Source organism: Oncorhynchus mykiss, chromosome 4 (assembly GCF_057628025.1).
Source record: "Oncorhynchus mykiss isolate SJ-2025 chromosome 4, ASM5762802v1, whole genome shotgun sequence".
Taxonomy (NCBI): Eukaryota; Metazoa; Chordata; class Actinopteri; order Salmoniformes; family Salmonidae; genus Oncorhynchus; species Oncorhynchus mykiss.
This window is the reverse complement of record NC_143025.1, coordinates 46,959,167-46,984,452: the sequence shown is the minus strand read 5'-3', so window position 1 is coordinate 46,984,452 and position 25,286 is coordinate 46,959,167. Positions and strand designations below refer to the sequence as shown.

The following is a 25,286-nucleotide window of genomic DNA, read 5'->3' as shown; positions in this document are numbered from 1 at the left end:
GCACCTTTTATCTCTTGAATGTTTTGGCATTGAGGTCTAAAAATGCACTTTCTGAGCACTTCTATAATGGGCAAATATGTATGGACAGTTTTATTAAAATCAAAAGGGTGATGTCAAAAAGTGATTGAATTCAAATGGATTTACTCCATACCATTATTATCTTTCAATGAGTGCAATTATTTCCAGAGAGTAGTCTAGATATAGGCCAGCCTGATCTAGACCTTTTATGGTCGTGTGTGGTAATATCTAGGTTACACGATATACAATCTAGACGATTGTATATCGTGTAACCTAGATGTTACCACACACGACCATATTTATATTGCAGATTATGAACTTTCCTAACATATGTAATGTCTTGATTGTATGTAACAGCTATGCAAATGTATGTATTCAGGGCTCAACATACAGGGCTGCCTGCTGGCCAGTTGAGCATATCCATCAGTGGCCTACTTGGGCCAGTGAAAAAAAAAGATTGTAATAATGCTATTTTTTATCAAGGCTATATAATTGATTAAACTACCAGCTTCGGGATTATAATTTTTTAATGTTGATTATTGTGTACACGCGCTGCGCACATAGCCTTGTTTGAGGTAATCTGTTGGGCAGAGAGGGTGCTCAGCTCTCAAACAGCTGGTTGTTGCAAGGAGCAGCTCAACAAAGACCAACACCGGGTAGGGGTAGGAAAGATGTTCCAAGTGATATCTACCAGTAAATGCTAAGGCAAGAATGGGTTTGCAGAATGGGTATGAAAACCAGGTATTTAAAAAGTTAAAAGTCTTGGTTGAATATTTGCGATGTGCAGTGGTCACCATGGAATAGCCTATCTTGAAAATCTGACACTTCCATATGGTATTTTGTCCTTAGTCATTGTAGCTTATTTATAATATCTACTGCTCCAATATAATTATTGTAATTTTCATTTCTGATCAGTTTTTATGAGAGAGGTAGCCGATTTCATTTGTTTCCTGGCGTTTCAATTGGAGTTTTTTTGCGGTACGCTGTTGCGTTAACCATGTGTGGTTATTATGAGCAAGACAACATCAGAAGATGGAGCCGACAGACATGGCAGCTTTGCTTCTAGCGCCTAAGCAACTTCGCACTATTTCATTTTTTTTTTATTTCTTAGATTATTAGCCATGAATGTTGTTTTTTTTTGTTATTACATAGTCAGAAAATACTTTTGGATATCAGAGCGGTGGTAACTCAATAGCATTACTACAAGAAATACGACTTTCCCGAATTAGATCTTTTGTTTTTACCCCCCCCCAGGGCAATTTAACTTAACCCAGAGGCTGCTCCAAGACGATGACGGCGGTGGAGAGGAGGTATTCCGAGTGGACTTCTAGTCTGACTCTGGAGGCGTACACATCATCCACCACTTCCGAGTATATTACTCGCTTATGTTCAGTCCCTGGACCATAAAGTAGATGAGCTCAAGGCGAGAATCCCCTTCCAGAGAGACATCAGGGACTGTAACATACTCTGTTTCATGGAATCATGGCTCTCTCCGGATATACTGTCCCTGTCCATACAGCCAGCTAGGTTCTCAGTACATTGCGCAGACAGGAATAAAGGGAAGAAGAAAGGCAGTTGTGTATGTTTCACGATTAACTACTCATGGTGGGATTGTGATAACGTACAGGAACTCAAGTCCTTTTGTTCACCCAACCTAGAATACCTCAGAATCAAATGCTGACAACATTACCTCCCAAGAGAATTCTATTTCGCTTGTAGTCACAGCCGTGTACATTCCCCCTCAAGCCGATACCATCACGGCCCTCAAGGAACTACACTGGACTTTGCAATCTGGAAACTACATATCCTGAGGCTGCATAAATTGTAGCAGGGGATTTTAAACAAAGTCCTCTCAACACATTGCCTGTAGTACTCGCGCTTCAAAAACTCTCAACCATTGTTACTCTCCCTTCCGGGATGGCTACAAGGCCCTCCCCCTCCCTCCATTCGGCAAATGCGATCACAAATCCATTCTGCTCCTCCTTTCTTATAGGCAGAAACTCAAACGGGAAGTACTCGTGCTAAGGTCAATTCAACGTTGGTTCGACCAATGTTTTCCTCTGAGAATAACATTGACTTACACACGGACACGGTGACTGTGCTCATAAGGAAGTGTCTAGGGGATGTTGTTCCCACTGTGACTATTAAAACCTACTCAAACCAAAAACCGTGGATGGATGGCAGCAAAACAAAGTGCGAACCACCGCATTTGTCCACGGCAAGGTGATTTGGGAATATGGTTGAATACAAACAGTGTAGTGATTCCCTCCGTAAGGCAATCAAACAGGCAAAATATCAGTACAGAGACGAAGTGGAATCGCTATTCAACGGCTCAGACACAAGGTGTATGTGAGAGGGTCTACTGACAATCACGGATTACAAAGGGGAAAACCAGCCATGTCACGGGCACCGTTTTACTCCCGGACATCTAAACACCTTCTTCCCCCACTTTGAGGATAACACAGTGCCACTGACAAAGCCCGCTCCCGTTCTCCGTGGCTGACGTGAGCAAGACATTAAATGTGTTAATCCTCGCAAGGCTGCCGGCCCAGACGGCATTCCCAGCCGCGTCCTCAGATGTCTGCCCCAGGTGGTGAAGGTAGGAAACAACACCACTACGATGATCCTCAACACAGGGGCCCCACAATGGTGCGTGCTCAGGCCCCTCCTGTACTCCCTTTTCACCCATGACTGAGTGGCCACGCACGCCTCCAACTCAATCATCAAGTTTGCAGACGACACAACGGTAGCAGGCCTGATTACCAACAAGGAGGTTGGGGCCTTGGCGGAGTGGTGTCAGGACAATAACTTCTCCCTCAACGTAAAGAAAACAAAGACGCTGATCATGGACTTCAGGAGGCAGCAGAGGAAGCCCGCCCCTATCCACATCGACGGGGCCTTACTGGAGAAGGTGAAGAGCTTCAAGTTCCTTGGCTTACACATCATTGACTAACTGAAATGGTCCACCCACACAGACAGTGTGATGAAGAAGGTGCAACAGTGCCTCTTCAACCTCAGAAGGCTGAAGAAATGTGGCTTTTTTTGTAAATGTATTTTAGATATATATATTTGACCTTTTTATTTAACTAGGCAAGTCGGTGAAGAACAAATTCTTACTTACAATGACGGTCTTCCCTGGCCAAACCCTGGGCCAATTGACCCTGGGCCAATTGTGCGCCACCTTATGGGACTTCCCGGCCGGATGTGATACAGCCTAGATTTTAACCAGAGACTGTACTGACGCCACTCGGGTGCCCTAAGACCCTCACAAACTTTTACAGAAGCACCATTGAGAGCGTCCTGTCAGGTTGCATCACCGCCTGGTATGGCAACTGCACTGTCCGCAACCACTGGGCTCTCCTGGAGGGCACACTGCCTGCCCTCCAGGACACCTACAGCACCAGAATTCACAGGAAGGCCAAAAGGATCATTAAGGACATCAACCACCCGAGCCATGGCCTGTTGACCCCTGCTATTATGCAGAAGGTGAGGTCAGTACAGGTGCATCAACTGGGACCAAGAGACAGAATCTGTTTTTCAATCTCAAGGCCATCAGACTTAAATAGCCATTGCTAGCTGGCTACCACCCGGTTACTCAAACCTGCAGCTTAGAGGCTGCTGCCCTATGTACATAGACATGGAATCACTGGTCGCTTTAATAATGAAACACTAGTCAGTTTGTTTACATACTGTTTTACTCTTTTCAAATGCTGTATTTTTCTGTATTTTCGTCAATGACACTCCGACATCGCTCGTCCTAATATTTATATACAGTGAGGGAAAAAAATATTTGATCCCCTGCTGATTTTGTATGTTTGCCCACTGGCAAAGAAATGATCATTCTATAATTTTAATGGTATGTTTATTTGAACAGTGAGAGACAGAATGACAACAAAAAAATCCAGAAAAACACGTACATTTTTTAATAAATTGATTTTAAGAGGGAAAGTTCTTCGTATGGCCCACCAGAGTACTCGCCCCTACCGGTGAGGCTGGTCTTTCAGTGGACTGGAGGATACGGAATTACCAGTAGACGCAACTCTTCATGTGAAGCCGGTGTAGACGTTTGGCTGGGGACAGCCAAGCGCTGCCTAGTTGCGTCGACTCGGGAAAAGGTGATTTGTCAGACTTCGGAGACTCTCAGGAGAACTCTGGTAGACTCGGGTCCTCTCTGTCAGGGAGACGTCGAGGACTTCCGGGATGCCTCGGAGGCGTGGTGGAATTGGACCTCCTCACTTACCTATATTCCTGTAGCCACCCATCAATTTAGGTGGTCAAGGCAATGAGCTAGCTTGTCCTTCACTTCCTCCGATAATCTGTGCAGGAACGTGTCAAACATCGATTCCGGGTTCCAGGCACTCTCAGCTGCCAACGTGCAGAAATCCACTGCATAGTCTCCCACACTGCGGGAGTCTTGCCGAAGATGGAGTGACTTCAGGCAGCCTCTCTCCCGGAAAATGCAGAATCAAAAACCTTCTTCACTTCTGCCACGAGCTCCACCAGACTGAAGCATACGGCTGACTGTTGTTCCCACACAGCTGTAGCCCAGGCAAGAGCATTCCCGGACATCAGTGATGAGGTACGCTATCTTCGAGCGGTCCGATGAGGAGTAGGGCTGCAGCTCGATGAGAGAACACTGAGCGAGAAATGCCCGACAGGTTCCAGACTCTCCAGCGACGCCTTCTAGAGAAGGTAAGTGGGGTTCTCGGGAAACCGGGGTGGCCGTGCTGCTAACACCCGGGTTACTTAGGGGCTGAAAGGTTACCGTCGTGGTAGGCTGCCTGATAGACAACCTGCGTAATTGCTCCAGCAATGTGTTCAACGTGCACTCATGGCGTTTGGCTAAGGTCTGGAACCCCTCCATAAGACCATGCAGCAACTCCTTGTGCCTTCCAAGGGTGGCTCCTTGGGAGGAGATGGAATTGCGGAGCTGGTCCGAGTCTGCTGGGTTAGTCGTGTTTAGTTCGTACTGTCAAGGCTCAGGAGAAGACCCAGATGCAGACAGTTTCGAAGTAACCAAAGATAATTACAAAACGGGGGCAGGCAATGACAGGTCAAGGGCAGGCAGGGGTCAGTAATCCAATGGAGAGTCCGAAAGGTACAGAACGGCAGGCAGAATGGTCAAAACCGGGATAACAGGAACTAGAGAAAGACAGGAGCATGGGAAAACGAACTGGCAACAGACAAAGAGAAAACATGTATAAATACACTGGGGATAAGGGTGAAGATGAACACAAAGACAGGTGACACAGATCAGGGTGTGACAGTATTTGGGGAGTTTCTCCCATTCTTTGCTGCAGTTCCTCTCAAGCTCTGTCAGGTTGGATGTGGAGCGTCACTGCACAGCTATTTTCAGGTGTCTCCAGAGATCTTCGATCAGGTTCAAGTCCGGGCTCTGGCTGGGCCACTCAAGGACATTCAGAGACAACTCCTGTGTTGTCTTGGCTGTGTTTTTAGGGTCGTTGTGCTGTTGGAAGGTGAACCTTCGCTCGAGTCTAAGGTCCTGGGCGCTCTGGACAGGTTTCCATCAAGGATCTCTGTACTTTGCTCCGTTCATCTTTTCCTCAATCTGGACTGGTCTCCCAGTCTCTGCCACTGAGCAACATTCCCACAGCATAAGGCTGCCACCACCCTTCTTCACTTTAGGGATGGTGCCAGGTTTCCACCAGATTTTCGTTTCTTCAGGCCAGAGAATCTTGTTTCTCATGGTCTGAGAGTCTTTTGGGTGCCTTTTGGTAAACTCCAAGCGGGCTGTCATTCCTTTTACTGAGGAGTTGCTTCTGTCTGGCCACTCTACCATAAAAGGCCTGATTTGGGGGAGTGCTGCAGCGATGGTTGTCCTTCTGGATGGTTGTCCCATCTCCACAGAGGAGCTCTGTCAGTCACCATCTGGTTCTTGGTCAAGGACCAAGGTCCTTCTTTCCCAATTGCTCAGTTTGGTCGGTCGGCCAGCTCTAGGAAGAGTCTTGGTGGTTCCAAACTTCTTCCATTTAAGAATGATGAAGGTCACTGTGTCCATCAATAATGCAGAAATGTTTTGGTACCCTTCCCCAGATCTGTGCCTTGACACAATCCTTTGCTCTGATATGCACTGTTAACTGTGGTACTTTATTTATATAGATGGGTGTGTGCCTTCCAAATCATGTCCAATCAATTGAATTTACCACAGGTGGACTCCAAGTTGTAGAAACATCTCAAGGATGATAAATGGAAACACGATGCACCTGAGCTCAACTTAGAGTATTATAGCAAAGGTCCTGAATACTTATGTTAATAAAAGTTATTTCTGTTTTATTTTGTAATACATTTGCAAACCTTTCTAAGAAACTGTTTTCACTTTGTCATTATGGGGTATTGTGTGTAGATTAATGAGGAGAAAAGGTTTTATCCATTTTAGAATAAGGCTGTAATGTAACAAAATGTGGAAAAAGGGAAGTTGTACTTTCCGAATACACTTGTTTATGGATGATTTAACAGTTAGGTCTATAAATAATAGCCTAATTTCAATTTGTTTCCTATCTCCTGAGTTTTCTTAGACAATTAAGCTAAGGCAAGGTCTGTTTCCTCGTCTCTGCTACTGCTGCCTCCATCGCATTGTTTTCAATCCTAATATGTTGGGTAACTTTGATATTATGCACCTAACAACATAAGGAAAGGCAGCAATTCTACGGTATACTGAAGAATATGTTACAGAACCACAAACTGCAACCGTATCCAACAGTGGGAGAAAGCTAATTTGTTCTAAAATAATATTAGATTGATTAGTGTTGCACGATTATTTTTGCTTAATAACCATATACAATTTCAGTATCATATGTCTTCGAGTGACTGCCGTCCCCGTGGCCTCAGCAATGGATTAGTCCAAAGAGACAAATCATACCGATGTATTTTTTTTGACCAATAAAAAAATATCTAACAATTTGCACCTGCTCAACTAAAGAGATCTTGGTCGACCAACAGCCTATCGACAAAACAATCGACTAAACAATCAACCAGTCAACTAAATGGGGTGTCATTTGGGTGATAAAACCTAAAGAGACCGCATTCCAGAGCATAAGTTAATGTTTCTGTTCTATATGGTACCAGGGAGAGATGACCCCAGACCCTGGTCTCTACACAAAGATAACTGTTTTTACAGCAGATACTGTCTGCTGTGAAATATACGTGTCTTTCATACAAATCTTAACCTTGTGACCCATTCTGTACATCTGTTGTTCGTCATGTAGGTTGAAAGGGGTGTATCTTGGCTATAAAATACCTTTTGTACTTTTTGTCTCACGGCTCTCAATGAATCATCTGAGGGTGTTTCGTTGACCAGCCATCATTATTGTAGCGCACTCAATTGATTCACTTTATATGTGTGCGTTGTGTTGACCTGCTCCCTTATTAATAAGTGATTCAAGATTTAGTATTACTCTGACTTGTGTGATAAGTTTGTCTCTCATTTGATAGTAAATAAATGTACCTGAATGTTGATCCCTGGTATGTATATGTGTATCTTTTTGTCCCTTTTTTTAAGAGCCGCATTAAATCTAATTCCTTACATCTTTGGTTGGTATGGCAATAAAGTATTAAAACGTTAATCCAATCTAAAAGGGCTGCACTTCTTCCCCAGGTAAGAGCAAGGAGGCAGAGATCAAGCGGATCAATAAGGAGCTGGCCAACATCCGCTCCAAGTTCAAGGGGGATAAGGCACTGGATGGCTATAGTAAGAAGAAGTATGTCTGCAAGCTGCTCTTCATCTTCCTGCTGGGACATGACATCGACTTTGGACACATGGAGGCTGTCAACCTGCTCAGCTCCAACAAGTACACAGAGAAACAGATCGTAAGTGAAGTGTGTATGTGAGAGAGCACCGAACTTTGTATGAATGAACAATGTGTGTGTTCTATAGCTATGTCTGTCTGTGTTTGGTTGTCTGTATTTTCAGTTTGTGGCACTCCATTTCTCATTGTCTATGTCTGTCTGTATCATGGTATCCCAGTGTCTGTTTTTTGTCAGTAGTTTGTACTGGTTGCCTGCTACTCTTTTTCTTTTTCTCTTAACTTCTTGATGCTACCCATCCCTTAAGCGGGATAATTGTCATCAACAACTGCTGAATTGCATAGCACCACAGTCAAATAATATGACAAAAAATATTCATATTCATGAAATCACAAGTGCAATATTGCAAAACACAGCTTATCCTTTTGTTAATCCACCTGTCGTCTCAGATTTTGAAATGATGCTTTACAGCGAAAGCAATCCAAGCGTTTGTGTAAGTTTATTGATAGCTTAGCATAGCATTATGTACAGTTAGCATCAGGAAGCTTGGTCACAAATCAGAAAAGCAATCAAATTAACCGTTTACCTTTGATCTTCGGATGTTTTCACTCACGAGACTCCCAGTTACACAACAAATGTTCCTTTTGTTCCATAAAGATTATTTTTATACCCAAAATACCTCCGTTTGTTTGTCACGTTATGTTCAAAAATCCACAGGAAAGAGCGGTCACGACAACGCAGACACAAATTCCAAATAATATCCATAATGTCCACAGAAACATGTCAAATGTTTTTTATAATCAGGCATACATAGGCATACATAGGAACAGAGATGTTTCAAAATAAGAGGCACTTCCTGATTGGATTTTCCTCAGATATCCGCCTGCAATATCAGTTCTGTTATACTCAGACAATATTTTGACAGTTTTGGAAACTTTAGAGTGTTTTATATGCATATTCTAGTTTCTGGGACTGAGAAATAGGCAGTTTCAAAGGTGGTAATTTGTTTTGTTGCCAAAAACGCCCCCTAAACGCAAAAGGTTAAACTGTTCTTTCAATGTTGATACAAAAAATACACGGATGCATTTACTAAACCAATTATGGGGTCCTAGTCTTGTCTGTCTATATTTGCAGTACAACAGATCATTGAACTTAGTGTCATTAATTTGAACGCCAAGCTCTGCTTTTGTGATCAGATATTCCGGAACATTCAATTGCCAGAGCAAAGACTTATAAGTAGTCTTAAATATGTCTGTATGACTATTGGGGTATATAAAAATATTTAGGTCTAAGGTTGACCTGACAGGGCCTGTTTCAGTACAAACTCTTTCACAATGGTAGCCTTTGGTCTGGTTTGAATACTTTGAAAATGCATCCTCCTTCCTCCCTTCCTTTCCTTCCTTGATAATGTTGTGGAAACCACACATTCACTCTTGCCATGTCAGATTTGTGGTTTCCTTGAGGAAAAAGGAAGGCATGCAATACGGTACGTAGTATTTTTACAAGGCCACATTGCACATTCAGTAGGGTACAACATTGTGGAATGTTCACATAGAAAAATACTGTGAAGACTCGCCTCTGTTTACAGTAAGAAATCATATAATCTATTCACTCTAACACAACCTAGGTTCAGGGGGATAGAATTGAAATGTTTATATCATGCCTTTTCAGCATTTGGTGGAGGAACTCCAATGCACCTTAAGACAAAACAAATTAGGGGTGTGAATGTTTTAGGGATGACCCCAATTAGTCGACGTGTCGATTGTTTGGTTCATAGGCTGTTGGTCAACTGATACTTGTTTTGTTAGTTGACCAGTAACAAATATATATATATGTCTTTTTTTGTTATGGCACTCGAGACACCTGTCTGATTCGCGCCCAATCTCAGTGAACTAATCCATTGCAGAGGCTGAGACTAATCCATTGCAGAGGCCGCATGGATGGCACAGTCCAAGAAGGTCAGTGTGGCTAAAATGCACAAGGCACGTCTCTCTCCAGAATGCGCGCTGTCCTGCCAATTTATGCACATTCATTGTTTTGTAACTTCATTGTGTGAATTTTTTGCCTTGATTGTTAGTGTCTATCAATTCCCCGTTACATACAGTACCAGTCAAAGTTGACACCTTTTCATTCCAGGGTGTTTCTTTATTTGTACTATTTTCTGGTTTGTAGATTAATAGTGAAGACATCAAAACTATGACATAACACATGGAATCATGTAGTAACCAAAAAAGTGTTAAACAAAAAAAGTGTTAAAATATATTTTTGTTTATGTTTGAGATTGTTCAAAGTAGCCACCTTTTGCCTTGACAGCTTTGCATCCTCTTGGTATTCTCAAAACCAGCTTCACGAGGTAGTCTCCTGGAATGCATTTCAATTAACAGGTGTTCCTTGTTAAAAGTACATTTGTGTAATTTCTTTCTTTAATGCGTTTGAGTCAGTCAGTTATGTTGTGACAAGGTAGGGGTGGTTTATGGAAGATGGCATTAAAATCAGCCAACAAGTTCTTAGCTTATGTGGGAACTCCTTCAAGACTGTTGGAAAAGCATTCCAGGTGAAGCTGGTTGAGAGAATGCCAAGAGTGTGCAAAGCTGTCATCAAGGCAAAGGGTTGCTACTTTGAAGAATCTCATATGTTATGATTTGTTTAAACCTTTTTTGGTTACTACATGATTCCATATGTGTTATTTCATAGTTGTGATATCTTCATTATTATTCTACAATGTAGAAAATCGTTAAAATAAAGAAAAACCCTTGAATGAGTCGGTGATCAGACTTTTGACTGGTACTGTGTGTAAATGTGATATTTTCGTTTTTACATTTATACAAATTTGAGAACATTTCTGAAACCTGTTTTTGCTTTGTCGTTATGGGGGTATTGTGTGTAGATTTAGGGGGGGAAAACAATTTCATCAATTTTAGAGTAAGGCTGTGATGTAACAAGATGTGGAATGAGTCAAGGGGTCTGAATACGTTCCAAATGCACTGTTATGCATGTATAAAAACACAATTTCTTTCAAATTTTAGAAATTCTCCCGCAATCCTTTTTTCACAACTGCTGCCGTAGTGAGTGCATACATTTTTGTACTGGTCCGTACTGGTGTTGCAAACGCCATGCTCTACCAACTGAGCTACACGAAACCAATCATCTTATTTTTTATTTAACCTTTTATTTAACTAGGCAAGTCAGTTAAGAATAAATTCTGATTTACAATGACGGCCTAGACCGGCCAAACGCTAACGCGGACGACACTGGGGCAATTGTGCGCCACCCTATGGGACTCCCAATCACGGCCGGTTGTGATACAGCCTGGAATCGAACCTGGGTCTGTAGTGACGCCTCTAGCACTGTAATGCAGTGCCTTAGACCGAATTGAGACTAGATAATTTGAACTGTGCACTTTCTCCCCTTCTGAATCGTACAGTAAATAGCAGCCTATCTGTTGGCTCTTGGTGTTGTAGCCTGGCCTTTTAACTTTTAGTTCTGTCATTTTAATTCAGTCTTCCATCGAGTCGCCGGTTTGATGATTTGTATGACAACAACAACAACAAGCTACACGTGCCGCTCTTGTGAATAGGAGTGGCAGGGTAGCCTAGTGGTTAGAGCGTTGGACTAGTAACCAAAAGGTTGCAAGTTCAAATCCCCCAGCTGACAAGGTACAACTCTGTCGTTCTGCCCCTGAACAGGCAGTTAACCCACTGTTCCTAGGCCGTCATTGTAAATAAGAATTTGTTCTTAACTGACTTGCCTAGTTAAATAAAGGTTAAATAAATAAATAAATAAATAAATAGCAAGAGCTCCAGCAGCATAAGCCACTGCTCCAAAACCGCCATATAAAAGCCGGTTTGCAACTTCACATGGAGACAAAGATTGTACATTTTGGAGAAATGTCCTCTGGTCTGATGAAACAAAAATAGAAATGTTTGGCCATAATGACCATCATTATGTTTGGAGGGAAAAGGGGGAGGTTTGCAAGCCGAAGAACACCATCCCAACCCTGAAGCACGGGGCATGTTGTGGGGGTGCTTTGCTGCAGTAGGGACTGGTGCACTTCACAAAATAGATGGCATCATGAGGGCGGAAAATTGAGATGGCTTCAATATATTCACATAGACATCAGTCAGGAAGTTAAAGCTTGGTCGCAAATGGGTGTTCCGAATGGACAATGAACCCAAGCATACTTCCAAAGTTGTGGCAAAATGGCTTAAGGACAACAAAATCAAGGTATTGGAGTGGCCATCACAAAGCCCTGACCTCAATCCTATAGAACATTTGTGGGCAGAACTGAAAAAGCCTGTGTGAGCATGGAGGCCTACAAACCTGACTCGGTTACACCAGCTCTGTCAGGAGGAATGGGCCAAAATTCACCCAACTTATTGTGGGAAGCTTGTGGAAGGCTACCCGACACGTTCGACCCAAGAAACAATTTAAAGGCAATGCTACCAAATACTAATTGAGTGTATGCAAACTTCTGACCCATTGGGAATGTGATGAAAGAAATAAAAGCTGAAATAAATCATTCTCTCTACTAATATTCTGACATTTCAATAATTTAAAATAAAGTGGGGTTCCTAACTGACCTTAGAAAGGGAATCTTCACTAGGATTAAATGTCGGGAATTGTGAAACTGAGTTTAAATGTATTTGGCTAAGATGTATGTAAACTTCTGACTTCAACTGTATGACTGCAAGTAGGCTATGAGGCACTTAATTATGCTTACCAAATAATGATGCACTAAATCACAAATTGGTCACATCATGAAACGCGTTGAGACTTAAAATTAGACAGTAGCCTTGTCGCAAAATAGAACTCAATTGATTTCAATATGATTTGAAATAGCCTATATACAGCCGTGGCCAACAATATTGGCATCCTTGCAGAAAACCGTTGAAATTAAAACATATTTTGATATCCACATATGTACAGTCGTTGCCAAAAGTTTTGAGAATGATACAAATACATTTTCATTCTGCTGCCTCAGTTTGTATGATGGCAGTTTGCGTTTGAAGAGTGATCAGATGAATTGCAATTCATTGCAATGTTCCTCTTCGCCATGCAAATGAACTGCAAAAAAACATTTCCACTGCATTTCAGCCCTGCCACAAAAGGACCAGCTGACATCATGTCAGTGATTCTTTCGTTAACACAGGTGTAAGTGTTGACGAGGTCAAGGCTGGAGATCACTCTGTCATGCTGATTGAGTTTGAATATCATACTGAAAGCTTCAAAAGGAGGGTGTCATTGTTCTTCCTCTGTAAACCATGGCTACCTGCAAGGAAACACATGCCATCATCATTGCATTGCACAAAAAGGTCTTCACAGGCAAGGATATTGCTGCCAGTAAGATTGCACCTAAATCAACCATTTATCGCATCATCAAGAACTTCAAGGAGAGCGGTTCAATTGTTGTTTAGAAGGCTTCAGGGCGCCCAAAGTCCAGCAAGCGCCAGGACCATCTCCTAAAGTTGATTCAGCTGCGGGATCGGGGCATCACCAGTACAGACCTTGCTCAGGAATGGCAGCAGGCGTGAGTGCATCTGCACGCACAGTGAGGCGACGACTTTTGGTGGATGGCCTGGTGTCAAACTACCAAATGGTAGCTATAAATGCAGAGGATGCGCACAGTGCAACAATATGATGAAGTGTGAATATTTCTGCCACCCACACACAGGACAACTGTTCCAAATAAATGACATCATTACATGTTCTACCAACCATGTTATTTACATTGTTAAATGTCCATGTGGGTTCTGCTATGTCGGTAAAACCTCCCGCTCTCTCAAACAGAGAATTAGTGAACATAAGTTCAATCAGGAAAAACAACAGGGATTATCCAGTCGCAGTACATTTTAATGACAAAAACATGACATTTCTACCATTAGATTTTGTGGCATAGAGAAAGTTAAGATATCAGACATGGGAGGTGATATAAATAATACTCTGAGCAAAAGAGAATGTTTTTGGATTTTCACCCTCCAGACATTATAGACATCCTATAGACAACAGTTCATTCCGGCGCCGACAGAGATGGCCGCCTCGCTTCGCGTTCCTAGAAAACTATGCAGTTTTTTGTTTTTTTACGTGTTATTTCTTACATTAGTACCCCAGGTCATCTTAGGTTTCAGTACGACCAAGAATATGTTTTTCGCGACGCGGATCCTGTGTTCTGCCTTACAAACCTGGACAACGGAGCGGATCCCATGCAGCGACCCAAAAAAACGACTCTGAAAAAGAGGGAAACGAGGCGGTCTTCTGGTCAGACTCCGGAGACGGGCACACCATGCACCACTCCCTAGCATTCTTCTTGCCAATGTCCAGTCTCTTGACAACAAGGTTGATGAAATCCGAGCAAGGGTAGCATTCCAGAGGGACATCAGAGACTGTAACGTTCTTTGCTTCACGGAAACGTGGCTCACTGGAGAGACGCTATCCGAGGCGGTGCAGCCAACGGGTTTCTCCACGCATCGCGCAGACAGAAACAAACATCTTTCTGGTAAGAAGAGGGGCGGGGGCGTATGCCTTATGGCTAACGTGACATGGTGTGATGAAAGAAACATACAGGAACTCAAATCCTTCTGTTCACCTGATTTATAATTCCTCACAATCAAATGTAGACCGCATTATCTACCAAGAGAATTCTCTTCGATTATAATCACAGCCGTATATATCCTCCCCCAAGCAGACACATCGATGGCTCTGAATGAACTTTATTTGACTCTTTGCAAACGTGGATTTGGATTGATGGCAGCATTCGCGTGAAACTGAAAGCGCGAACCACTGCTTTTAATCAGGGCAAGGTGTCTGGTAACATGACCGAATACAAACAGTGCAGCTATTCCCTCCGCGAGGCTAGCAAACAAGCTAAGCGTCAGTACAGAGACAAAGTAGAATCTCAATTCAACGGCTCAGACACGAGGCATGTGGCAGGGTCTACAGTCAATCACGGACTACAGGAAGAAATCCAGGCCAGTCACGGACCAGGATGTCCTGCTCCCAGGCAGACTAAATAACTTTTTTGCCCGCTTTGAGGACAATACAGTGCCACTGACACGGCCTGCAACGAAAACATGCGGTCTCTCCTTCACTGCAGCCGAGGTGAGTAAGACATTTAAACGTGTTAACCCTCGCAAGGCTGCAGGCCCAGACGGCATCCCCAGCCGCGCCCTCAGAGCATGCGCAGACCAGCTGGCCGGTGTGTTTACGGACATATTCAATCAATCCCTATACCAATCTGCTGTTCCCACATGCTTCAAGAGGGCCACCATTGTTCCTGTTCCTAAGAAAGCTAAGGTAACTGAGCTAAACGACTACCGCCCCGTAGCACTCACTTCCGTCATCATGAAGTGCTTTGAGAGACTAGTCAAGGACCATATCACCTCCACCCTACCTGACACCCTAGACCCACTCCAATTTGCTTACCGCCCAAATAGGTCCACAGACGATGCAATCTCAACCACACTGCACACTGCCCTAACCCATCTGGACAAGAGGAATAAATATGTGAGAATGCTGTTCATTGACTACAGCTCGGCATTCAACACCATAGTACCCTCCAAGCTCGTCATCAAGCTCGAGACCCTGGGTCTCGACCCCGCCCTGTGCAACTGGGTACTGGACTTCCTGACGGGCCGCCCCCAGGTGGTGAGGGTAGGCAACAACATCTCCTCCCCGCTGATCCTCAACACTGGGGCCCCACAAGGGTGCGTTCTGAGCCCTCTCCTGTACTCCCTGTTCACCCACGACTGCGTGGCCACGCACGCCTCCAACTCAATCATCAAGTTTGCGGACGACACAACAGTGGTAGGCTTGATTACCAACAACGACGAGACGGCCTACAGGGAGGAGGTGAGGGCCCTCGGAGTGTGGTGTCAGGAAAATAACCTCACACTCAACGTCAACAAAACTAAGGAGATGATTGTGGACTTCAGGAAACAGCAGAGGGAACACCCCCCTATCCACATCGATGGAACAATAGTGGAGAGGGTAGCAAGTTTTAAGTTCCTCGGCATACACATCACAGACAAACTGAATTGGTCCACTCACACAGACAGCATTGTGAAGAAGGGGCAGCAGCGCCTCTTCAACCTCAGGAGGCTGAAGAAATTTGGCTTGTCACCAAAAGCACTCACAAACTTCTACAGATGCACAATCGAGAGCATCCTGGCGGGCTGTATCACCGCCTGGTACGGCAACTGCTCCGCCCTCAACCGTAAGGCTCTCCAGAGGGTAGTGAGGTCTGCACAACGCATCACCGGGGGCAAACTACCTGCCCTCCAGGACACCTACACCACCCGATGTCACAGGAAGGCCATAAAGATCATCATGGACATCAACCACCCGAGCCACTGCCTGTTCACCCCGCTATCATCCAGAAGGCGAGGTCAGTACAGGTGCATCAAAGCTGGGACCGAGAGACTGAAAAACAGCTTCTATCTCAAGGCCATCAGACTGTTAAACAGCCACCACTAACATTGAGTGGCTGCTGCCAACACACTGACACTGACTCAACTCCAGCCACTTTAATAATGGGAATTGATGGGAAATGATGTAAATATATCACTAGCCACTTTAAACATTGCTACCTTATATAATGTTACTTACCCTACATTATTCATCTGATATGCATACGTATATACTGTACTCTATATCATCGACTGTATCCTTATGTAATACATGTATCACTAGCCACTTTAACTATGCCACTTTGTTTACATACTCATCTCATATGTATCTACTGTATCTTGCCTATGCTGCTCTGCACCATCACTCATTCATATATCCTTATGTACATATTCTTTATCCCCTTACACTGTGTACAAGACAGTAGTTTTGGAATTGTTAGTTAGATTACTTGTTGGTTATTACTGCATTGTCGGAACTAGAAGCACAAGCATTTCGCTACATAACATCTGCTAACCATGTGTATGTGACAAATAAAATTTGATTTGATTTAGACACCCTCCAGACATCCTAAAGGTCTTAATGATGAAATGCCTTTCTGTTCTTCAGGCTTATCAGTGGTTTGCATCTTGTAGTGTACCCTCTGTAGTCCTGCTTGTGTAGTCTTCTACGTATGGTAGACTTTGACACATCTGCACCTGCATCCAGGATAGTGTTTTTGATCTGTTGGGCTGTTGTCAGGGGGGGGGGGGGGGGTTCTTCACCATAGAGCGTATTCTCCGGTCATCCACTACAGTGGTCTTCCTCAGTCTACCGGGTCTTTTGACATAATTGAGTTCACCGGTGACTTGGGCATGCCCAGGGTTTTTGCAATGTTCCTGATTGATTGATTTTCATTTCTGAGCCTTATGACGGCCAGCTTCATTTGCATCGGCACTGCTGTCTTCCTCATATTGTCACACCCCAACAACAACCTCCAAAGGCAATAGCAAAGTCTAGAATCCATACTATTCATCATCAGCTCTCCTGCATTCACTAACGACACAAATGAATACACCTGCCTAATGACACACAGCTGTGAAGCCAATTCAACAAATGCTTATTGTACCTTAAAATGAGGGGACCATGTACAAAAGTTGCTATGTATGAAAATACCCTCAAATTAAAGCTGACAGTCTTCACTTTGACTCTCATTGCCATTGCTTCCTTTTAAACTCAAAGTGCTAGAATACAGAACCAAAGTAACAAAAAAATGCTCACTGTCCAATGAATTATGGTGCTCACTGTATGCACACACCACTTAATTTTTTTTATTTATCATTTTTTGAAACAAGTAATTTTTTTCAGTTCACCAATTTGGACTATATTCTGTATGTCCATTACATGAAATCCAAATAAATTAAATTTATATTACAGGTTGTAATTAAACAAAATAGAAAAAACGCCAAGGGGGTGAATACTTTTGGAAGGCACTGTACGTAGGCCCCTAACACGCTGTCATTCAAGTGACAGCGTTTTGTATGCCTGTGATAGCAATCACTACAAATGAATTGCTATTGATCTTTCTCACCCTCATCAAAGTAGAATGTACATTAAGTGGCAGCCAGTGGGAGGCTACTAGCTGTCAGAGCCATAGAGTTCTGCTATGTTTGCGCCTTTTGAATATTAAATTGATCAATTCATTGGATTCTCTAACTCTCTAAATATATGACTCTGCTAGCCGTTATGGCTTTGGGATCACTCCCCTTGACAGCATTAGAAACAAGTCCCAATTCGCTATCCTTCTCCCGAAGTGTGCAATTGCATACATTCTCACATGGATTTGACAGTGGTGGAAACTCCTCTCCAGCCAATTCTTACACCAATTCCAAGCTTTTAAATCAATGACGAGGAGTGTGCAAGTGCTCATTTCTGGAAAATAGTGGAGAATTGGGACATAGCCATAGAGACACAGGAGACGAGCATTAGGCCCCCTAACAGCATAGCAATTCACTCAGTCAGGACCATATTTAGCATTAGAGTACATTAGCCTACGGTCACAATACACTCCAAACATTCTGGGGCCTGTCTTTCTATGCTACTGCTCAACAGCTTATTTGCAGCTTATTCTGCTGTGTAATGGCTGAGAGTGTTTTCTGTCTGAGGAGAGGATGTCTGGCTAATGAAGAGAGGGATGGGGAATGGATAGATGGGTGAATAGATAGGTAAAAAATACTTTATTCTATTACAATCAATTTGTTCCCAAATGTGTTATCTTTCCACATTTTTCCACATTTTGTTATGTTTTGTCTACACACAATATCCCATTAATGTCAAATCGAAAGACAGGTTTTGGGAAAATGTAAGTACACATGACATTTACATAAGTATTCAGACCCTTTACTCAGTACTTTTTGAAGCACCTTTGGCAGCGATTACAGCATCGAGTTTGGCCCACCTGTATTTGGATAGTTCCTCCCATCTCCTCTGTAGATCCTCTCAATCTCTGTCAGGTTGGAGGGGGAGCGTTGCTGCACAGCTATTTTCAGGTCTCTCCGGAGATGTTTGATCCGGTTCATGTCCAGGCTCTGGCTGGGCCACTCAATGACATTGAGACTTCTCCTGAAGCCACTCCTACGTTGTCCTGGCTATGTGCTTAGGGTCGTTGTCCTGTTGGAAGGCGAACCTTCGCCCAAGTCTGAGGTCCTGAGCGTCCTGAATTTCCGTCAAGGATCTCTCTGTACTTCGCTCCGTTCATCTTTCTTTCGATCCTGACTAGTTTCCCAGTCCCTGCCACTGAAAAACATTCCCACGGCATGATGCTGCCACCACCATGCTTCACCGTAGGGATGGTGCCAGGTTTCCTTTGACATCATGGCTTGGTTTTTCCTCTAACATGCACTGTCAACTGTGGGACAGGTGTGTGCCTTTCCAAATCATGCCCAATCAATTGAAGTTACCACAGGCTGACTCCAATCAAGTTGTAGAAACATCTCAAGATGATAAATTAATACAGGATGCACCTGTGCTCTATTTTGTGTCTCATAGCAAAGGGTCTTATGTAAATAAGGTATTTCTGTTTTTTTACTACATTTGTAAAAATAAACAAACTGTTTTTCACTTTCATTATGGGTATTGTGTGTAGATTGCTGAGGATTTAATTTTTACATTTTTTTATCCATTTTAGAATAGGGCTGTAACGTAACAAAGTGTGGAAAGAGTATATAGGGGTCTGAATACATTCTGAATACACTGTATACAGGAATGAGTGTGTTATGGAAGGAATATGATGTGAGAGGAAGTGGCAGGCAGCCACGGTTCAGGCGGTGAGACTATATCGTAATGATGGCCTACTCCGTCTCAGCCACATGAAAGTGACACAGACGAACAGCAGGGAGGTAATGAACCCTGCACAAGGCGTCCTGCCATCACTCCCTACTGGTTCCTCTCAAGGTTTCTTCCTTTTAGGAATTAACACATTTTTCCTTGCCACTGCTTGTCGGGTTACTGTGAACCACTTTGTGTAAAATGTTGTTGTAAAAAGGCTATACAAATAAAATATGATTGATCTCTCTCTTCCCCCTCTCGCTCCCCTCTCAGGGCTACCTGTTCATCTCGGTGCTGGTGAACAGCAACAGCGAGTTGATCCGCCTCATCAACAACGCCATCAAGAACGACCTGTCTAGCCGCAACCCCACCTTCATGTGCCTGGCCCTGCACTGCATCGCCAACGTAGGCAGCCGTGAGATGGCCGAGGCCTTCGCTGGAGAGATACCACGCATTCTGGTGGCCGGGTAAGAATGGAGGGGATGGAGAAGGGGAGAGGAAGGGAGGGTGAGGAGACCGGAGAAGCAAATGGGGGGGGGGGACTGAGGACATGATTTTCTTTGTATTAATTTGCTGTAACAGCGTGATTATACAAAATCTGCGGCATAGACTATATTTCCAGGTCCAGAGATGTTGGAGACTGGTAGCCCTTTATAGTGAGCATTGTGCTATTTGTGATGTGATTGCCAGGGACACCATGGACAGTGTGAAGCAGTCTGCTGCCCTGTGTCTTCTGCGTCTGTACAAGGCCTCCCCAGACCTGGTTCTGATGGGGGAGTGGACCTCCCGGGTGGTGCACCTCCTCAACGACCAGCACATGGTGAGAGACAGGCTATACATTTCTGCTCCAGCCCAACACTAGCACACCTGGGGTGTATTCACCTAGGAAGCAAACAATGAAGACGGGGAGCGACTAAACTGAATTGTCTAATTAGAAACGTTTGCTTTCGTTTCAAAACGTTTTCCATTGTAAAGCGGTTTGCTACACTAAGGAATACACCCCTGATTTATCAGGTTGAATCAGGTGTGCTAGTGCATTTATCTTCCAGGCCGTAGGTGTGCTAGCTAAATAGCTCTGTTACATTATCCACACTAGTCTAGAATGTGTTTACACAGGCAGCCCAATTCAGATTTTTTCCAAACGAAGCCAGAGTAACCTAATGTAGCAGGCATAAATGCCTGAAAATAGATGCCTCAGATACTGGTCTTGATGAGAAAAAAATAAATGTGAGGGGAGGTTCTTCTGCACTGTTCAAACAATCCAGAAAATGTGGAGGAGTTAGATGGAGTGTCGCCTTAATGTACAAAAGCGGAAGTTGCGTTATAGGCTCTCCCTGAAAACCTTATGCATCCGTTTGCTAACATCCCCTCTCAGGGTGCTTTCTTAGTATGAAGCAAGGCATTGGATATGCTTTTTAAGTGGTATGCTGGTATGGATATTGGAACGTAACTACTGACTTCATTGAGACTGTAAGGTTGAGGTTTATGCCTTTTAGGTGTTACTGTTGTTTCTGATGATGAGCGTGTGTCTCTCTCTCGCAGGGTGTTGTCACGGCAGCCATCTCCCTCATCACCTGTCTCAGCTCGAAGAACCCAGATGAGTTCAAAACCTGTGTGTCCCTGGCTGTTTCTCGTCTGAGCAGGGTGTGTGTGTGTGTCTGCGCACGTGTGCATGTATACCTATAAGATCATGTATGTCAGTCCAGCGATCCATCCTTCCTTTGCCTCATTGTCTCTATCCCCTGGATTTCAACCCATCTCCTCCTTTTCTCCTCCAGATTGTGTCGTCAGCCTCCACTGACCTGCAGGACTACACCTACTACTTTGTCCCGGCCCCATGGCTGTCCTGTAAACTGCTGCGCCTGCTGCAGTGCTACCCCCCGCCAGAGGATGGCGCCGTGAAGGGTCGCCTGGTGGAGTGTCTGGAAACCATCCTGAACAAGGCCCAGGAACCACCCAAGTCCAAAAAGGTGCAGCACTCCAACGCCAAGAACGCCATCCTGTTCGAGGCTATCTCACTCATCATCCACTACGACAGGTGAGGAGGCTGTCTGTCACTCTAGGGGTCTTTCTTCTTCTCGCTCTCTTTTTCTCTCCCTTTTTCAATATCTCTGTATATTTCTCTCGCTCATATACACTAAACAAAAATATAAACGCAACATGCAACAATTTCAAAGATTTTAATGAGTTACAGTTCATGTAAGGAAATCAGAAAATGTAAAAAAATAATAATAATCATTAGGCCATAATCTTTGGATTTCACATGACTGGGAGTACAGATATGCTAATGTTGGTCACAGATACCTTAAAAAAAGGAAAGGGTGGGGATCAGAAAACCAGTCACTATTGGATGTGACCGCCATTTGCCTCATGCAGCGCGACATACAGTGCCTTGCGAAAGTATTCGGCCCCCTTGAACTTTGCCACATTTCAGGCTTCAAACATAAAGATATAAAACTGTATTTTTTTGTGAAGAATCAACACAATCATGAAGTGGAACGACATTTATTGGATATTTCAAACTTTTTTAACAAATCAAAAACAGAAAAATTGGGCGTGCAAAATTATTCAGCCCCTTTACTTTCAGTGCAGCAAACTCTCTCCAGAAGTTCAGTGAGGATCTCTGAATGATCCAATGTTGACCTAAATGACTAATGATGATAAATACAATCCACCTGTGTGTAATCAAGTCTCCGTATAAATGCACCTGCACTGTGATAGTCACAGAGGTCCGTCAAAAGCGCAGAGAGCATCATGAAGAACAAGGAACACACCAGGCAGGTCCGAGATACTGTTGTGAAGAAGTTTAAAGTCGGATTTGGATACAAAAAGATTTCCCAAGCTTTAAACATCCCAAGGAGCACTGTGCAAGCGATAATATTGAAATGGAAGGAGTATCAGACCACTGCAAATCTACCAAGACCTGGGCGTCCCTCTAAACTTTCAGCTCATACAAGGAGAAGACTGATCAGAGATGCAGCCAAGAGGCTCATGATCACTCTGGATGAACTGCAGAGATCTACAGCTGAGGTGGGAGACTCTGTCCATAGGACAACAATCAGTCGTATATTGCACAAATCTGGCCTTTATGGAAGAGTGGCAAGAAGAAAGCCATTTCTTAAAGATATCCATAAAAAGTGTTGTTTAAAGTTTGCCACAAGCCACCTGGGAGACACACCAAACATGTGGAAGAAGGTGCTCTGGTCAGATGAAACCAAAATTGAACTTTTTGGCAACAATGCAAAACGTTATGTTTGGCGTAAAAGCAACACAGCTCATCACCCTGAACACACCATCCCCACTGTCAAACATGGTGGTGGCAGCATCATGGTTTGGGCCTGCTTTCTTCAGCAGGGACAGGGAAGATGGTTAAAATTGATGGGAAGATGGATGGAGCCAAATACAGGACCATTCTGGAAGAACCTGATGGAGTCTGCAAAAGACCTGAGACTGGGACGGAGATATGTCTTCCAACAAGACAATGATCCAAAACATAAAGCAAAATCTACAATGGAATGGTTCAAAAATAAACATATGCAGGTGTTAGAATGGCCAAGTCAAAGTCCAGACCTGAATCCAATCGAGAATCTGTGGAAAGAACTGAAAACTGCTGTTCACAAATGCTCTCCATCCAACCTCACTGAGCTTGAGCTGTTTTGCAAGGAGGAATGGGAAAAATGTTCAGTCTCTCGATGTGCAAAACTGATAGACATACCCCAAGCGACTTACAGCTGTAATCGCAGCAAAAGGTGGCGCTACAAAGTATTAACTTAAGGGGGCTGAATAATTTTGCACGCCCAATTTTTCAGTTTTGGATTTGTTAAAAAAGTTTGAAATATCCAATAAATGTCGTTCCACTTCATGATTGTGTCCCACTTGTTGTTGATTCTTCACAAAAAAATACAGTTTTATATCTTTATGTTTGAAGCCTGAAATGTGGCAAAAGGTCGCAAAGTTCAAGGGGGCCGAATACTTTCGCAAGGCACTGTATATACATTGCATTCAGAAAGGATTCACAGCCCTGGACCTTTTCCACATTTTGTTGTTACAGGCTGAATATAAAATTGATTAAATGTAGATATTGTGTCACTGGCCTTGCTAGTGGAATTATGTTTTTACACATTTTTACAAATTAATACAATATGAAATGTCTTGAGTCAATAAGTATTAAATACCTTTGTTATGTCAAGCCTAAATAAGTTCAGGAGTAAAAATGTGCTTAACAAGTCACATAATAAGTTGCATATTAACCTAATTGACAGAGTGAAAAGGATGCCTGTACAGAATAAAAAATATTGCAAAAGGATGCATGTTTTGGAATAAGGCACTAAAGTAAATCTGCAAAAACATGTAGCAAAGAAATTCACTTTATATCCTGAATACAAAGCATTATGTTAGGGGCAAACACAACACGTTACTGAGTACTGTTCTTCATATTTTCAAACATGGTGGTGGCTGCATCATGTTATGGGTATGCTTGTCATTGGTAATGACTAGGAGTTTTTGAGGGGATAAAACTAAACAGAATAGAGCTTAGCACAGGCGAAAACCTGGTTCAGTTTTCCAACAGACACTTGGAGACATTCACCTTTCAGCAGGACAATAACCTAATACACAAGGCCAAATATATACTGGAGTTGCTTACCAAAACGACATTGAATGTTCCTGAGTTGCCTTGTTTCAGTTTTTCCTTAAATTGGCTTGAAAATGTATGGCAAGACTTGAAAATGGCTTTCAAGCAGTGGTCAACAACCAACTTGACAGAGCTTTAAAAATAATAATGTGCAAATTTTGTACAATCCAGGTGTGCAAAGCTCTTAGACTTAGCCAGAAAGACTAACAGATGCAATCGATGCCAAAGGTGATAATAACATGTATTGAATACTTTATGGAATACTGTATTTCATGGGGTATTCTTAGTAGATTGGTGAGAGAAATAGTTTTTATCAAGCCTGTAATACAACAAAATGTGGAATACATTTACACACACACACACACACAGAGTATATTCTTATTTCTACTCTCTCTCTGTCTCTTTCTCTCTTTCTCATCCTAAACCTAAAGAATGGCAATTATGGTGTGGCTTACTCATTTTTTTTTCTCCCTCCTACCTCCCCCTCTCCAGTGAGCCCAACCTGCTGGTGCGTGCCTGTAACCAGCTAGGTCAGTTCTTGCAGCACAGAGAGACCAATCTGCGCTACCTGGCTCTGGAAAGCATGTGTACCCTGGCCAGCTCGGAGTTCTCCCATGAGGCCGTCAAGACGCACATCGAGACCGTCATCAACGCACTCAAGGTCTGTCTCTGTCAAACACACGCACGCTACACACACACTGTTCAGATGAGACGCTGCTTTTTTGATTAACACTTTGTTTGAAGTACTTTGGTGTTTGTAACACATTTTCTACCTTTTTTTCTCTTCAGACTGAAAGGGATGTGAGTGTTCGCCAGAGGGCTGCTGACCTGCTCTACGCCATGTGTGACCGTAGCAACGCCAAGCAGATAGTTGCCGAGATGCTCAGCTACCTGGAGACAGCCGACTACTCCATCAGAGAGGAGATGGTATGCGTGTGTGTGTGTGTATTGTATGTTTTCCCCCTCGTGAGTGCCTCTGTTTGTGTCTGCGTTAAAGAGTGTGTAACCCAGCATTTCCCAAACTGTGGGTCACCTGATATGAAAATGGTGTCGTGGGAGAATTTATAAAATTCCGAATTTAAAAAAATATATATGTAGATATATATTATCATATCGTCTTTGTGTCTCAAAATCATTGTAATGTGGTTAATCTTAAAAATCTAAA

At 43.3% G+C, this 25,286-nt stretch overlaps 1 protein-coding gene across 11 annotated transcripts in view; it reads left to right on the top strand.

Moving 5' to 3' along the window:
* Positions 1 to 25,286, top strand: part of LOC110521915 (AP-2 complex subunit alpha-1) — a 60,301-nt gene that overhangs the window by 8,075 nt on the left and 26,940 nt on the right. For 8 of the 11 annotated variants that reach the window (XM_090232190.1, XM_090232188.1, XM_090232186.1 and 5 more), the window contains 7 exons: positions 7,634 to 7,845; positions 19,762 to 19,955; positions 20,179 to 20,308; positions 21,031 to 21,132; positions 21,267 to 21,526; positions 24,614 to 24,782; positions 24,911 to 25,048. In XM_090232190.1, the coding sequence (XP_090088316.1) occupies positions 7,634 to 7,845; positions 19,762 to 19,955; positions 20,179 to 20,308; positions 21,031 to 21,132; positions 21,267 to 21,526; positions 24,614 to 24,782; positions 24,911 to 25,048 (1,205 nt within the window). Of the gene's footprint in view, positions 1 to 7,633; positions 9,741 to 19,761; positions 19,956 to 20,178; positions 20,309 to 21,030; positions 21,133 to 21,266; positions 21,527 to 24,613; positions 24,783 to 24,910; positions 25,049 to 25,286 lie in introns of all 11 variants that reach the window. The other 3 variants (XM_090232195.1, XM_090232194.1, XM_090232197.1) reach the window with 1 other exon arrangement.